Source organism: Salpingoeca rosetta, assembly GCF_000188695.1.
Source record: "Salpingoeca rosetta unplaced genomic scaffold supercont1.20, whole genome shotgun sequence".
NCBI classification, from domain to species: domain Eukaryota; class Choanoflagellata; order Craspedida; family Salpingoecidae; genus Salpingoeca; species Salpingoeca rosetta.
In genome coordinates, this window is record NW_004754914.1 from 672,142 (window position 1) to 684,472 (window position 12,331).

At 57.4% G+C, this 12,331-nt stretch overlaps 4 protein-coding genes across 4 annotated transcripts in view; 3 read left to right on the top strand and 1 right to left on the bottom strand.

The window, feature by feature from the left end:
* Positions 1-2,289, top strand: part of PTSG_07638 (uncharacterized protein) — a 23,792-nt gene extending 21,503 nt beyond the window's left edge. The window contains exon 18 of the mRNA XM_004991378.1: positions 4-2,289. Coding sequence (XP_004991435.1) covers positions 4-1,984 — 1,981 coding nt within the window. The 3' untranslated portion in view covers positions 1,985-2,289. The remainder of the gene's footprint in view (positions 1-3) is intronic.
* A 1,151-nt stretch (positions 2,290-3,440) lies between these two features.
* Positions 3,441-9,436, top strand: PTSG_07639 (uncharacterized protein). Its single transcript, XM_004991379.1, has 3 exons — positions 3,441-3,590; positions 4,028-4,204; positions 5,365-9,436. The coding sequence occupies exon 3, from the start codon at positions 5,372-5,374 to the stop codon at positions 8,681-8,683; it is 3,312 nt and encodes a 1,103-aa protein (XP_004991436.1). The 5' UTR covers positions 3,441-3,590; positions 4,028-4,204; positions 5,365-5,371; the 3' UTR covers positions 8,684-9,436.
* A 364-nt stretch (positions 9,437-9,800) lies between these two features.
* PTSG_07640 (uncharacterized protein) lies at positions 9,801-11,305 on the top strand. The gene has a single exon (XM_004991380.1). It carries the CDS (start codon positions 9,934-9,936, stop codon positions 11,257-11,259), a length of 1,326 nt encoding a protein of 441 aa, XP_004991437.1. The 5' UTR covers positions 9,801-9,933; the 3' UTR covers positions 11,260-11,305.
* A 227-nt stretch (positions 11,306-11,532) lies between these two features.
* PTSG_07641 (MOB1 protein) overlaps positions 11,533-12,331 on the bottom strand; it is a 3,508-nt gene continuing 2,709 nt past the window's right edge. Inside the window, exon 8 of the mRNA XM_004991381.1 lies at positions 11,533-12,053. Coding sequence (XP_004991438.1) covers positions 11,937-12,053 — 117 coding nt within the window. The 3' untranslated portion in view covers positions 11,533-11,936. The remainder of the gene's footprint in view (positions 12,054-12,331) is intronic.

A 12,331-nucleotide genomic window follows, 5' to 3' on the forward strand; every position in this document is an offset into this window, starting at 1 on the left:
CAGGCTGTTGCAGAACACCGTGCTTTCCATCACCTTGCCGGAGACGACGGTGGACGCGCTGGTGAACCCGGCCAACCCGCTCGTGTATCGTGTGCCGACGCTGGAGCAGCAAGGCGATGCGGGCGTCACAGACGCGCACATTGCAGGGTACGTGTGCGTGTGGTGGGACGCTGGCTTGAGCGACGGTGCCGGTGCATGGACGAGCGAAGGATGTGCGACGGTTTCGCCCGAAGGCAGTGACGGCAGCGGAGGTGGCGCGCGCCACGATGCGACTGCGTTTGTGGAATGCCGATGCACGCACGCGACTGCGTTTGCGGTGCTGGTGGCTGAGGACGTGGCCGAGAGCCTGCCGCCCGTGTCCAACGCCGCGTTCATCTTTATGATTGTGGCGTTTACGGTGGTGGTGGTGGCGCAGGGCGTGTGTGGGTACGACATGTTGCCCGCCACGAAGGTGCAGCTGCACATGTTTGCCAGCGTGGTTGTGGCGTGTGTGCTGCTGCTGGTGTCCTCGCTTGTCTCCGACTCGCTGGACGCCGACAGCTGTGCGACACTGGGTGTGTTTGTGCACGCCATGGTGCTGGCGTGCCTGTGCACTTGCGTGTATGCGAGCATGCATGCGCACAAGGTGGTGACGACGGGCGAGGAGACGTACGGCCGCGGCCTCGCTGCGTGCTGGGCGCTGGCGTCTGTGGTGATTGTGGTGTACATTGCGGTGCACCGGGGCGCGCTGGTGGACAGCTTCAGCGGCAACACGTATGGGCCCGTGCGCAACACGCTCGACTTTTGCGCCATCCCGCGGGTGACCGCCGGTGCGTGGGCGGCCACGGTGCTGCCGTTTGTGGTTGCCGCGGCGCTGGCACCGCTGCTTGCGCGGCGGGCGCTGCTCCCGAGCGAGGAAGAGTGGGGCCGGCACCAGGACCTGTTTTCCGGGCGAAGCAACGCCGGGGAGCTCTCTGTGCGGGCGGGGCTTGGGGTGCTGCTGCTCCTGTTCTGGGCGGCGACGGCGGTCGCGCTGCTGGTGGACGCGGGCGTGGGCAAGTGGCTGCAGCTGGGCACGGCCATCTTGTGCTGCATGCACGTGCTGTTCTTCTACATTGCCCAGAAACCCCGCAGTGGCGGCTCAGCCATCACCACCACGACCACAGCCAGAGCGGGCGCGCGTGGTGTACCAGGGGACCTGTCGTATGGCCTGGCCAGCAAATCGCATGTGGGTGGTGGCGGTGCTGGTGGCGGTGGTGGACGAGGCCGCCGGACTGGCGGTGGCGGTGGCGGTATGTTTGATGACTTGGATGTGACCGCGACAAGCATTCCCATGTCGACGTTTGTGGATGAGCCAGCCTCGCCCCCGCAGCGGGCCTATGATGTGGAGCTGGAGCCATCGCTGGCCATGATGGGGTCGCGTCGCCTTGGCGGTGCTGGTGCTGGCGCTGGTCAGCAGGCACGGATGCAGGGCCGCACCGCTGTTGAGTACCCGGATTCGCTTGCAGCGGTGGATGCGGAGACCAAGCTGGGCCGGAGCGGGGAGGACGACGATGATATTTTCTCCGAGAGCTACGACGACCTGATTCAGGCGCTGCAAGTTGCGAGCATGCATCCGCGGCCGCAGCAGCAGCAGCAGCAGCAGCAGGGCGAGAGCTTACCTTATGGGTATGCAAGCCAGGAGGCGTATGATGCGTATGCGCCGCCGCTTGATGGAGGAAGGGGAGGGCGCGGGCAAGGGGCGCTGGCGGCACACGGGGCGACCGGGCCTCCACCGCCGCCGCCGCCGCAAGGGTTTGAGCAAGGGTATGTGCCGTCCACGTTTGCTGGAATCGGCGGTGATGTCATGTTTGGCCGTGGCAGCGCGACAAACAGCTTGAGCAGTGAAGTTGGTGGTGAAGGTGTTGTTGTCCTTGGTGGCGGCGACGCACGGCTGGACATTAACCCGTCTCCCATGTCCAACTCTGAGATTCGCCGTCAATCCATTGCAGACACTCATTTGTAGCAGTTGCGCTTGTGTGCTTGTGTGTGTGTGTGTGTGTGCGTGTGTGTCTGGGGGGGAATGTGTGTGCATGTGTGTGTGCGTGTGTCGGAGTGCATGTGTGTGTGTGTGTGTGCATGTGTGTGTGTACTTATGTGTGTGTGTGTGTGTTTGCTGTCTTTGATTGACGCGACGATTGGAGGTCAAAATTGGTTTTGGTTTTTTGTTTCGTTTCGACATGCAGTTTGTCCCGAACGAACGATGCATTGACCCAAAATTAGAATCCTGCAAGATTGTCCAAGGAGTCGAACATCTGTAAAATGATTCCATAAGTTTCTGTCAATCGGGTGGGACAGTTGTCCGATTCGATGTTCCCGCACTTCCCAGTCAAAACTAAACTCGTCACACGAAACAAAGGGAGTCGGCCGTTGCGTCACGCATGCAGACGCAGACCCTGACGCACGCGCACACAGCGAACGAACAACGAAAAACGCCATCGCAACCCTCTCGCGTTCACCCTTTTCGGTTGTTACGTGCGCGAGTTGAGGCTTTTCTTTTTGATGGATGTGGCGAGGTGAGGAGGTGGGTCGAATACGCTCGCTTGCGCTGCCTTTTTGGATCACTCTCCAACCAGCCAGCCATCACACTGGCTGACTCGGAGGGTTTGTTTCGGGTTGCTGCTGCAGTGTGTTGACGTGATTGATTCTTTGATTGATTCTTTGATTCATCTACTTGCCGTTTGGCATGATCTCCTTCGCCTGCATGCGCATAGCGTTTTTGTGGGCGAGCCACGCGCGTTGTCAACATGTCGTGCGCTCGCTGCAACGCTGCAGCACCACGCAAGCGTTGGTCGTGTTGCCACGACTCACCGACCTAACCAAAGTCCCTATTGTGTGAATGTACCTTTGTGTTTTCCGTTGCTTGTGTGCGTGTGGGTCGTTTCACACGATGTGACAATGTTGTTATTTGACGTGAGACATTGCGATACGCGGCATTCTTCCTCTTGTGTCTTCTTGAATCTCACAGCAATACAGTAGCTGACCCGTGTCTACCCGCTCAGCGGGCAGTCAGCTGGTGCCACGTTTTCCTGAGTGCTTTTCTTTCTCGACCTTTGTGTGTGTGTGTTGTGGATGTGTGTTGTGGATGTGGTGGACGTTTCTGTTTCTTTCTTCCACTGCGTCAGCGCGGCGAACAAAGGAGGTTGCACTCTTGCACTTGCAAACAAACAGCAAGCAAGAAGCAAGCAAGAAGGAGGTCAGGAAGCAGCACAAGGCACAAAAACATTCACAACGCTTTTCTCGCCCCCTGGGCAGAACAGTACTGCTTACACTGCTGTCGTTGCTCAGCAAGTCACGCGGTGTCCCACACCCGCTCGCCCCGCATGCGCTTCCCCTTCAAGGCACGACCTACCACCGCTGTTCCCCGACTTGCGTGCTTGCTTCTTGATGGACGGATTGGGGGGGGGGGGGTGCATTTTCGCTTGTGTTGCATTGGCCTCTGCATGGATCACCTGCTCCGCTCCGCTCTCATATGCGTGTGTGTCTCTGTGTTCTGTGTGCGCTTGACACAATTCGTTCATTTACCGTAGGTGCTTGGTGCGCTGTGTTGGTGGTGCTACATTATTGGCTTGGTGAGTTGGTTGGTTTGGTGTTGCTGTTCCCTCTGTCCACCTTTCACTCGCGAAAGCGTTCGGCTTGACTCATCCCCCACTGAATCTTCCTGTGTGTGCGTGTGTGCGTGTGTGTGCGTGTGTGTGCGTGTGTGTGTGTGTCGCTCCTACCATCTTCTTCCATTCTTCCATTGTTAGATTGTCAGTTGACTCAAATCACACCCCCATGCCACTCAGACTCACTCCATTTCACTTGCTTGTCCATCTTCCGTCTCCTGACTTCCGGTGCCCCTTTGTCTTTTTGTCTTTCCTCTTTGCACCCCTTGTTGGACCACTTGTACACACACACACACACACACACACACACATCACACATCACGCATTTGCATTCTTGCACCCTTGCTGACTTTGCTTCTTGTTGCTTGTTGCTGTCTTTGTTCGCTTCCACCCTACGACAGCAGCCGCTCTGCCGCTGGCTTGACCAACACTCCCCACACTTGAATGTGTGTGTGTGTGGGTGCGTGAAGCATATGGTGCTGCGCTGCAGGACATCTTGTCGTTGGCCAACCCCCAAGCTTCCAGCACCCAAGCTAGCCATTTCCTCACTTTGACGGACATCCCCAAACTCAACAACGGTCCGTCCCATGCACGCAACCTTGGCCACCCTCCACTCTCGTGCCAAACATTGTCATTGCTTTGTTTGTCCACACGCACCTTGTGCCCTCTCCTGCGTGGCGGCGGCGTGTCAGTCTGCAGCCCCTCTCCTGGCACGTCTTGGTGCTGCGTCAGCCACAACCACATAACCACACAACCACAGCCACAACCACATAACCACACAACCACAGCCACAGCCACAACCACACCAGCCTACAACCGCATAACCGCACCAACAAACACAACTGTAGTGTGGACACCATACACGCACACTCGCCACATTCCTTGAACACGCCAACCACCTCCCCACCGAAAACACCAACCCAACAAGCGCCTCTTTCTCTTGTTGGAGCGCTACTGCTTTCCTTGTCCTTTTTGTACGTCTTTCCGTTGATGCACTTGTCTCCACCTCAATTGGCCCATTCCTCTCAAAGGCTGAGAGTCACCTTTCACGAATGACTGCGGGGTGGTGGTGTCGGCTGTGAGATTTGCCTTCCACACCTCCTGTTCCTCCTCCCCTTCTTCCTCCGCCTCCTCCTCCTCTTCCGCCTCCACCTCCTCCTCTACCTCCTCCGCTTCTCAACAAGGGCACTGTCACACAACACCTCTGCTGTTTGCTTCGCTTGGAACTGCTGGCAGCAGGACCGAGCACCCTTCTTGCCTCCTTTTCCCTCGCACGTTCATTCTCCTTTCAGCCCTGTCCGTCTGACACCCTTTTTTTTTTGCTTCGTGACGACACCATCTTATCGTTACACCATCTTGTTGCACTCGTCGAGTGTTAGTGTTGTCCACGTCCTTGGCTGTTTGGCGGGCGAACACCTCTCTTTGAGCGTGCCTTCCTCCTTCCTTCTGCCTGTGCCACTCCATTTCCCCTTCAATCTTCGTTTTCCTTGGCCCCTACAATCACTACCGCACAGCCGACTTCGCCAGCTCTCTCGATCGCACAGTCACATCGCAGTCAACACATCATCATACGGGCTATATCGCACACAACACGCGCGTCCAGCCATACCCCCCCCCCTTCCCCAACACACATTGGTGCGGTTTCTCACACACCATCACCACCACCATCATTTCCCTTGTCTCCATTTTGCCTCTCCGCTTGACATCATCTGCGTCCACATTGCACACCTGTCCTTAGCCACGGCATGGACGGCCCAAGCGAAGAAGACGACAGTGCCAAGCAGCAACAGCAAGACGGGCAGCAACACAGACGGAGCGGCGCAGATGTCCTCCATGACGCACATGCACAACATGCACACCACCAAGGACAGCAAGGACAGCACGAGCAACAAGGACAGCATGGACAGCAAGGACAGCATGGCCAGCTAGCCGGACTGGTTCCCCACCCCGTGCTGGCACCACACCTACAGCAACAGCTCCAGCTTCAGCAACAGCAACAGCTACAACAACAGCAGCAGCAACAGCAACAGCTACAAGCACACTTGCTTCAACCAGCACCGCTCGGCGTGCCCCCATCCATCGTGCCCCCGGCAATCGTGCGTTCTCAGGCGCCACAGCTGCAACCACACCAGCACTTGCCGTTTCATCATCATCAACAGCAACAACAGTTACAGCAACAAGTACAGCAACAGCAACAACAACAACAACAACAACAACACCAACAACAACACCAACAACAACAACAACACCAACAGCTCTTGCTGCATCACCTACAACAACAGCAACAACAGTTGCTGCTGCAGCAGGTGCAGCGCGGAAATCAACTACCACAACAGCATCAACAACAACATCAACAGCAGCATCAGCATCAGCATCAGCATCAGCATCAGCATCAGCATCAACAGCAACATCAACAGCAGCCGCACGGGTTTGGCTTTACCGCATTCTCCCCATTTGGCCAATTCCATGGTCAAATGAGGGGCGCCTTGGGCGTCTTGACAAGCAGACGAGGGAGTATGCCTGGGTCGCATCAGCTGCCGTACTACGCCATCCCTCCGTCCATGCAACCGCCAACCCAGCACCAGCCACCAGCGTGGGCTCAAATGGACCCTCCATTTGCCTCCATGAACCCATCTGCAGCATTTCCGCCCTTTGGTGATGGCGGCGGCGGCGGCGGCGGGGATGGTGGTGGTGGTGGGTTGACTGCGCCCATGGACCAAGCCAGCATACCACATCAACAGCAGCAGCCGCACCGCCCATTGCCAAGCACGGCACAACTGGCTGGTCCACAACTATCACAATCACAATCACAACAACAGCAGCAACAGCAGCATGGTGACTCTCCTCCTGGTGGCCAAAACACCCAGCAGCTGCACTCCTCCTCCTCATTGTTGGAGAAAAATGCCACAGAAGACGGCGGAGGCAGCGGTTTTCGTGGTGACAATGATGACTCGCACGGCCTACAGAACATGGGCATGAGGGGAGGGGATGGCTTGCGACCAGTGAGACGTGACCATTTGCCAACCAGTGGCAACGACGACAAAGGTGATGGCGGTGATGGCGGTGATGGCGGTGAGGGAACTGGTGATGAGCACGCCACGCGAAGGAAGGGCAGCAAGCGGGATCGCAGGGCGCGGTCACGCGGAAAGCACCGACACCGTGACAAGCAGCGCCACCCGCCGGGTACGCCCTCAGCGAAGCGTCCGTTCACCATAGATGACGCCGTCGATCCTCTGCCATCCTCCTCCAGCACAGCGCACCAGGGCGCCGAGCAGCAGCGAAAACGCGCATCCTCCAGCAGCTCAGCGAGGGCCGCATCAGGGCCTGCGTCAGCAACGGCAACGGCAGGACAGAGCCCATCGCCACGCGCGCGGGATGCCCGGGCCGCATCCACCTCGGCGTTCACTTCCACCGCCCTGGGCGTGCGAGGCACCACCATCACCAACCCCTCCTTCTCCTCCTCCTCCTCCTCCGCAGCCGCTGGAGCCATCCGCGCTCAACGCAGGCGCAGCCGACGCCGCCGAGCCGTGTCGGCATCGGCATCAGATGTGCACATGCGGCCGCAGCCGCAGACAACGTGGGCCGGTGCTGGCGCCAGCATGACCGCGGGCATGCGAGAGGGTGACGCTAGGCGGGGTGGGGGTGACCACGATGGCAATGGCAATGGAAGCGGGCATGTGGGGTTACAGCGGGGGCACTCTGCGCCAAACACCGCATCGCACTCATCCTCCGTCTCTGCATCAGCCGGCATGGAGCGAATGTCGATGAATGCGACCACCACGCCACCAGCAATATCGCATGGGAAGCCTGACGTTGAGAAGAATGGCGCGAAGCGCAGACGTGGGCGCGCGCGCGGCGGTGTCGGCAGTGGCGGGGCAGCAGCTGCTGCTGCACGGCAACGGCGTGGCAACGCTGTCGGGCAGCGTGCGATGGACAAGAACAGCACGCGCCATGGTGGGCGTGGTGCGGGCGCAGCTCAGGCCAGGCAGGGGCAGCGGGGCCAAGACGGCTCCCAGCACCGGAATCGCCACTACTCCACGGCCAGTGCCAGCCAGGGCAGCGCGGCTGACACGGACGGAGATGCGGGCGCAGAGTATCCGCTGGAGATGTTTGAGGCGGAGTGGAGGGACGCACGCGCGTGGATGATGCAGACGCTGCCCCAGCACGAGCACATTCTCTTCAAGAAGGCAAGGCGGCGCCACAAGAACCGCAAGTACAAGGCAGTCTCGCGTATGACGCACAAGGACCTGCGGGAGAGCCTGAGCATCATGGAGCACCACTACAGCCGCTCACGTGCGCAAGGGGCGCGGTTGCAGCGCGCCATCATCCAGCTTCTGCAACAGCAGCAACAACAACAACAGCAGCAGCAGCATGTGCCTTGGGATCGCATGCTCGTGAGGCTTGGGCTGTGGGAAGACGACCTTGCCCCCACGCCCACATCCAGCCAGATTCTGTCTGGTGAGGTGGAGCAGGAGCAGCACCGGCACCAGGACCAATCGCAGACACATGTACAGGCGCAAGCAGAGCACGGTCACTCGGCCATGCACGATGGCGAAGATGACGACACTTTTGCTGTAGTGCATCTGCCTGTCAACGCCGATGCAGCACACGCGGGGGCGAGTTCAGGCCACCACGACCATGCCCGGGCTGAGCCCAACAGCGACATGAAACGACCACAGAATGATGACACGGAGAAGCCTCTCACGGTTACCGCAGCTGATGATGACGATGACGATGATGATGATGATGACGATGACGATGATGATGATGATGATGATGGTAGTGGTGGTGGTGGTGATGGTAGTGGTGACGATGATGATGATGGTGGTGGTGGTGGTGATGGTGGTAATCGCCGCTCTGGAGAGCTCAACACTGACCATGAAGTTGAGAATGACGACAATGACAGTGATGGTCGTGGTGAGAATGTTGGTGAGAACAACGATGGAAGCGATACCAGTGGGAGTGCGTGCGATGACAGCAGCAGTGGCGCCTTTCATCATAACACCGTCAATGATGATGCTGGTGACGATGACGATGTCGACAGCGAGTGCGTGTGAGCTGCTGACCTACATGCTCATTACGGCCTGCACAGTGTGCATCCTCCCGTCCTCCTTTCTCCTGTACATAGCCAGTAGTCGATAGTGGCTCCGTTCTTGCGCTTTGCCGCCTTGTTGCCTGACCTCCCTCCCGTTGTGGCAGTTTTAAGGCTTGTTCGTGTTGTTAGTGTTGTGGATGATGACATTGTTACATTACATTTCTGAGCAGCTTGTTCTTGGTCTCTGCCGTTTCACCCGAGTCAGTCCCCTCGCGGGGTTTGCGCGCTCTCTTGAGCGTTTCGTTTTCTGCCCAGCATTCATCTTATGCCTTCTCTACAGGCGTCCTTATGCTTCCTATGACCCTTTTTGTCTCTCTTAGTGTTCAGGTGGTTTTGTTTCCAGGTTTCCTTATTTTTTCCTCTTTGCTCAGCCCCTTTAACCCTCCTTTACACCACGTTACACTTTGTTTTGGCCCGCTCGCCCGTCTTCTGTGACCAGTTTTGCTGTTGTTCTCGTTGACTGTGTTTTTGGGTGCGGCGCGCAAGCGTTGGGCTCGTTTCTGCTCGCGTGCGTTTCAGAGCGCACTTAATTTCTGGGGCCGCCGCCTTTTGGCGCATCATGGTTTTGGCTGCAGCAGTGGGTTGTTGCTCTTATATTGTCTGCGCTGTTCTCATCTCTTGCTTTCTTATATTCTCGTTGTTACAATTCCCGCTTTGTGTTCGAGAGTTGTTGCTCCTCTTTCTGCGACAAATAGACGACGCACACTCACACGCACACAGGCGCGCACACAGAGAGGCAGCGAGCACTTCTGCAGGCTTGCAGGACAGCAGGGTGGTGCCGTGTTTCTCGATGTTTCTGTGCCTACGTTTCTGTGTTTCTGAGGGATAGGGCCAAACACCTCCTTCTCTTCCTCCCATCCACGTGTTTTGCTGTTTTTTCAGTGGTGGAGGTGGTGGTGCTGCTGAACTTGATGTTGCTCCGAGTTGGGCACACACGCAGCCGACGTCAGCACGTCCTTGATGTGACCATGCTGTTTGGTCTGTTGTTGCTGTTGCAAGCAAGTGTCGTTGCCGCTTCTTCTGGTTTGCTTTGCGGCAGCAATTCCAGGGTTGTGTTCGACTGAAATCAGTTTGACAGACTGACTTCAGGCTCAATTGTATCCGCAGGCAAAGGTGAAGCACAACAAGAAGGGAGCGCAACCACCACCCCACCCGTTGTTGTTGGCCTTGTGTTGTTTTTGTTTGTCAAGACAAGCAAGTGTTTGTCTCAGCATGGAGCGGGCTGTGGAAGAGGCAGAGCGGACGTTAGAAGAGGCCGTGGACCTGTACCGCTGCGATCGGTGCATGCGAGCGCGTGCCCTTGTGGACCGCGTGCAGGACTTTGTTGACACGTGCCCTGCATTCGATGTGACACGCGGCGACGGCAGCAGCGGCGGCAGTACTACTGCACAAGGTGATGACGATGACGTCAGCAATCTTGATCAGAACCAGCAACAAGGGACAGCGGGTGAACAGGGGACAGCGGGTGAAGACGGAGATGCAGAAGCAGAGCCACACCAAGAACATGAACAACAAGAAGAACTAGGACATGAACAGCAGCAACAACAAGAACATGAGCAAGTTGGCGATGTTGATGATAATGACCAGCATGCACCTTCTTCTCCTCCTCGCCGCTCATCTTCAGTCTCGTCGTCATCGTCGTCGACGTCGGCCCGCGCCTCCAAGAAAGCGGATGTGGCGGCGCGTGTGGCCAAGTTGCGGCATCGGCTGGCTCAGGATGACGTGGTCGTCATGCTCCGCAAATACAGCGACGACGTGCAGCAGATCCGGAGGACACTTGCCAGTGAGGAGGGCTGGACGCTCCAGCGGTCATCGGGCGGCACCAACACATATTACCGACACGAGCGGGATGCTGCGATGCACACGATCCGCGTGGAGGGCTGGATGGACTTCCCCATGTTTGAGATCCTGTCCATTCTGTACGAGGTGGACCTGCACCCGCAGTGGATGCCGTCCGCGCTTGGCTTTGGCATCACAGAGTCCAACGTGGTGCACGAGTTTTCGCCCACAAAGCTGTGGGTGGAGTTCCTCAACTCCATCCCCTGGCCATTCTCCAATCGCAACCTCAGCATCTTCATCAACGGGGTCGACTGCCTGGACGAGAGCGAGGCGTTTCGGCGGCAGGTGGTCATCCTCATGCGCTCCGCAGAGGCCGACCCAGAGTTTGTGCGCCTGAAGGAGGAGACGCAACACCTCGGCTCCCCGCCAGCGCGGTCTGGCGTCGTCACGGCGGAGATGCCCATGGGCGCCATTGTGCTCACCCCGGCCGAGGTGAACCCGGGCATGGAGCAGGCGACAGGAACCTTCGTCCAGCTGTATGCCACCCTGGATCCCAAGGTGGACGCGCTGCCGGCGTGTGCCGTCGACCTTGGCCTGCGCAAGGTTGCGCATTTCATGATTGACTGCATGCGGAAGCAGGCGGTAAAGGTGCACAACGACCCGGAGTATGCCCGCCGCATAGAGGCCAAGCCGCAGTTCTATGGGTTTATCCAGCGTCGCATGCGCGAAACAGGCTATGATGAAGCGGTCAAGCACTAACGCGAGGCGGGCGGAGGGGCGTTGTGTGTGTGCGTGTGTGCGTGTGTGCGCGCGCGCGTGTGTGTGTGTGGTGGGTGTGTTTGTTTGTTTGTTTGTTTGCTTGTTTGTTTGTTTGTTTGTTTGTGTTTGCTTGTTTGATCGTTTTTTTTTTGTGTTTGTTTGTGCTGCGCGTGTGTGTGTGTGTTTGTTGTGCTGTGTGTGTGTGTGTCTTGTGTGCTTAGTTCGTTTGTATGTGTGTATCTTGTGTTTCGTGCGCTTTGTGTTTCTTGGTGTGTGAATTGCTCGTGCGAAGATAGCGCCAGCGCTCGTGTCGTGTAGTTTATGGTGTGTGTGTGTGTGTGTGTCTGTGAGGGCATGCTAAGGAACGAGCGCATGCACGCATCGACAACACCACATTGGAAACCAAATCAAAAACAGAAAAGGCAAAGCAGAACGAAAGAAGGGAACGTGCAACAACAGGTGCCATTTGTGACGTGATGTGACGGCAAACACAAACGACACAAAATAACTCTCGACCACATGACGCACTAAGGGAGAATGTGTGTGTGTGTGTGTGTGTGTGTTTGGTGGAAAACAGACATGAAGCAGAACGGAAGATCAAGCATCCCTGTAGATGCTCACAGCAAGGGGAAGAAGAGCGTGCGAGGGGCTGCTTGTGTAAGGGAAGTCAATGGAAGTTACGAGGCTGCGTGGGACGATGCCTCTTTCGCCTCCTTCTGGCGGTCCTTCTCCAACAACCGGTCAATCAATTCCTGCATCGGCTCAAGCTCCTTCTTGTCCACCAGGTTGAACTCCTACTCACGTACATGTGTGTTGGGGAGGCGGAGGGGTTGAGATGGTGGATAAGGGAAGGTGAGCAGGCAGGGATGGAACGGTAGTTGTATATGCATGCCTACACACACACACACACACACACACACACACACACACACACACACACACACACACACACACACACACACACACACACACACACACACACACACACACACACACACACACACACACACACACACACACACACACACACACACACACACACACACACACACGCACGCGCGCACACACACAC

Bases quoted from the DNA above. Each gene is read 5' to 3' on its own strand.
- PTSG_07639 (XM_004991379.1), top strand. From the start codon at position 5,372: ATGGACGGCCCAAGCGAAGAAGACGACAGTGCCAAGCAGCAACAGCAA.
- PTSG_07640 (XM_004991380.1), top strand. From the start codon at position 9,934: ATGGAGCGGGCTGTGGAAGAGGCAGAGCGGACGTTAGAAGAGGCCGTG.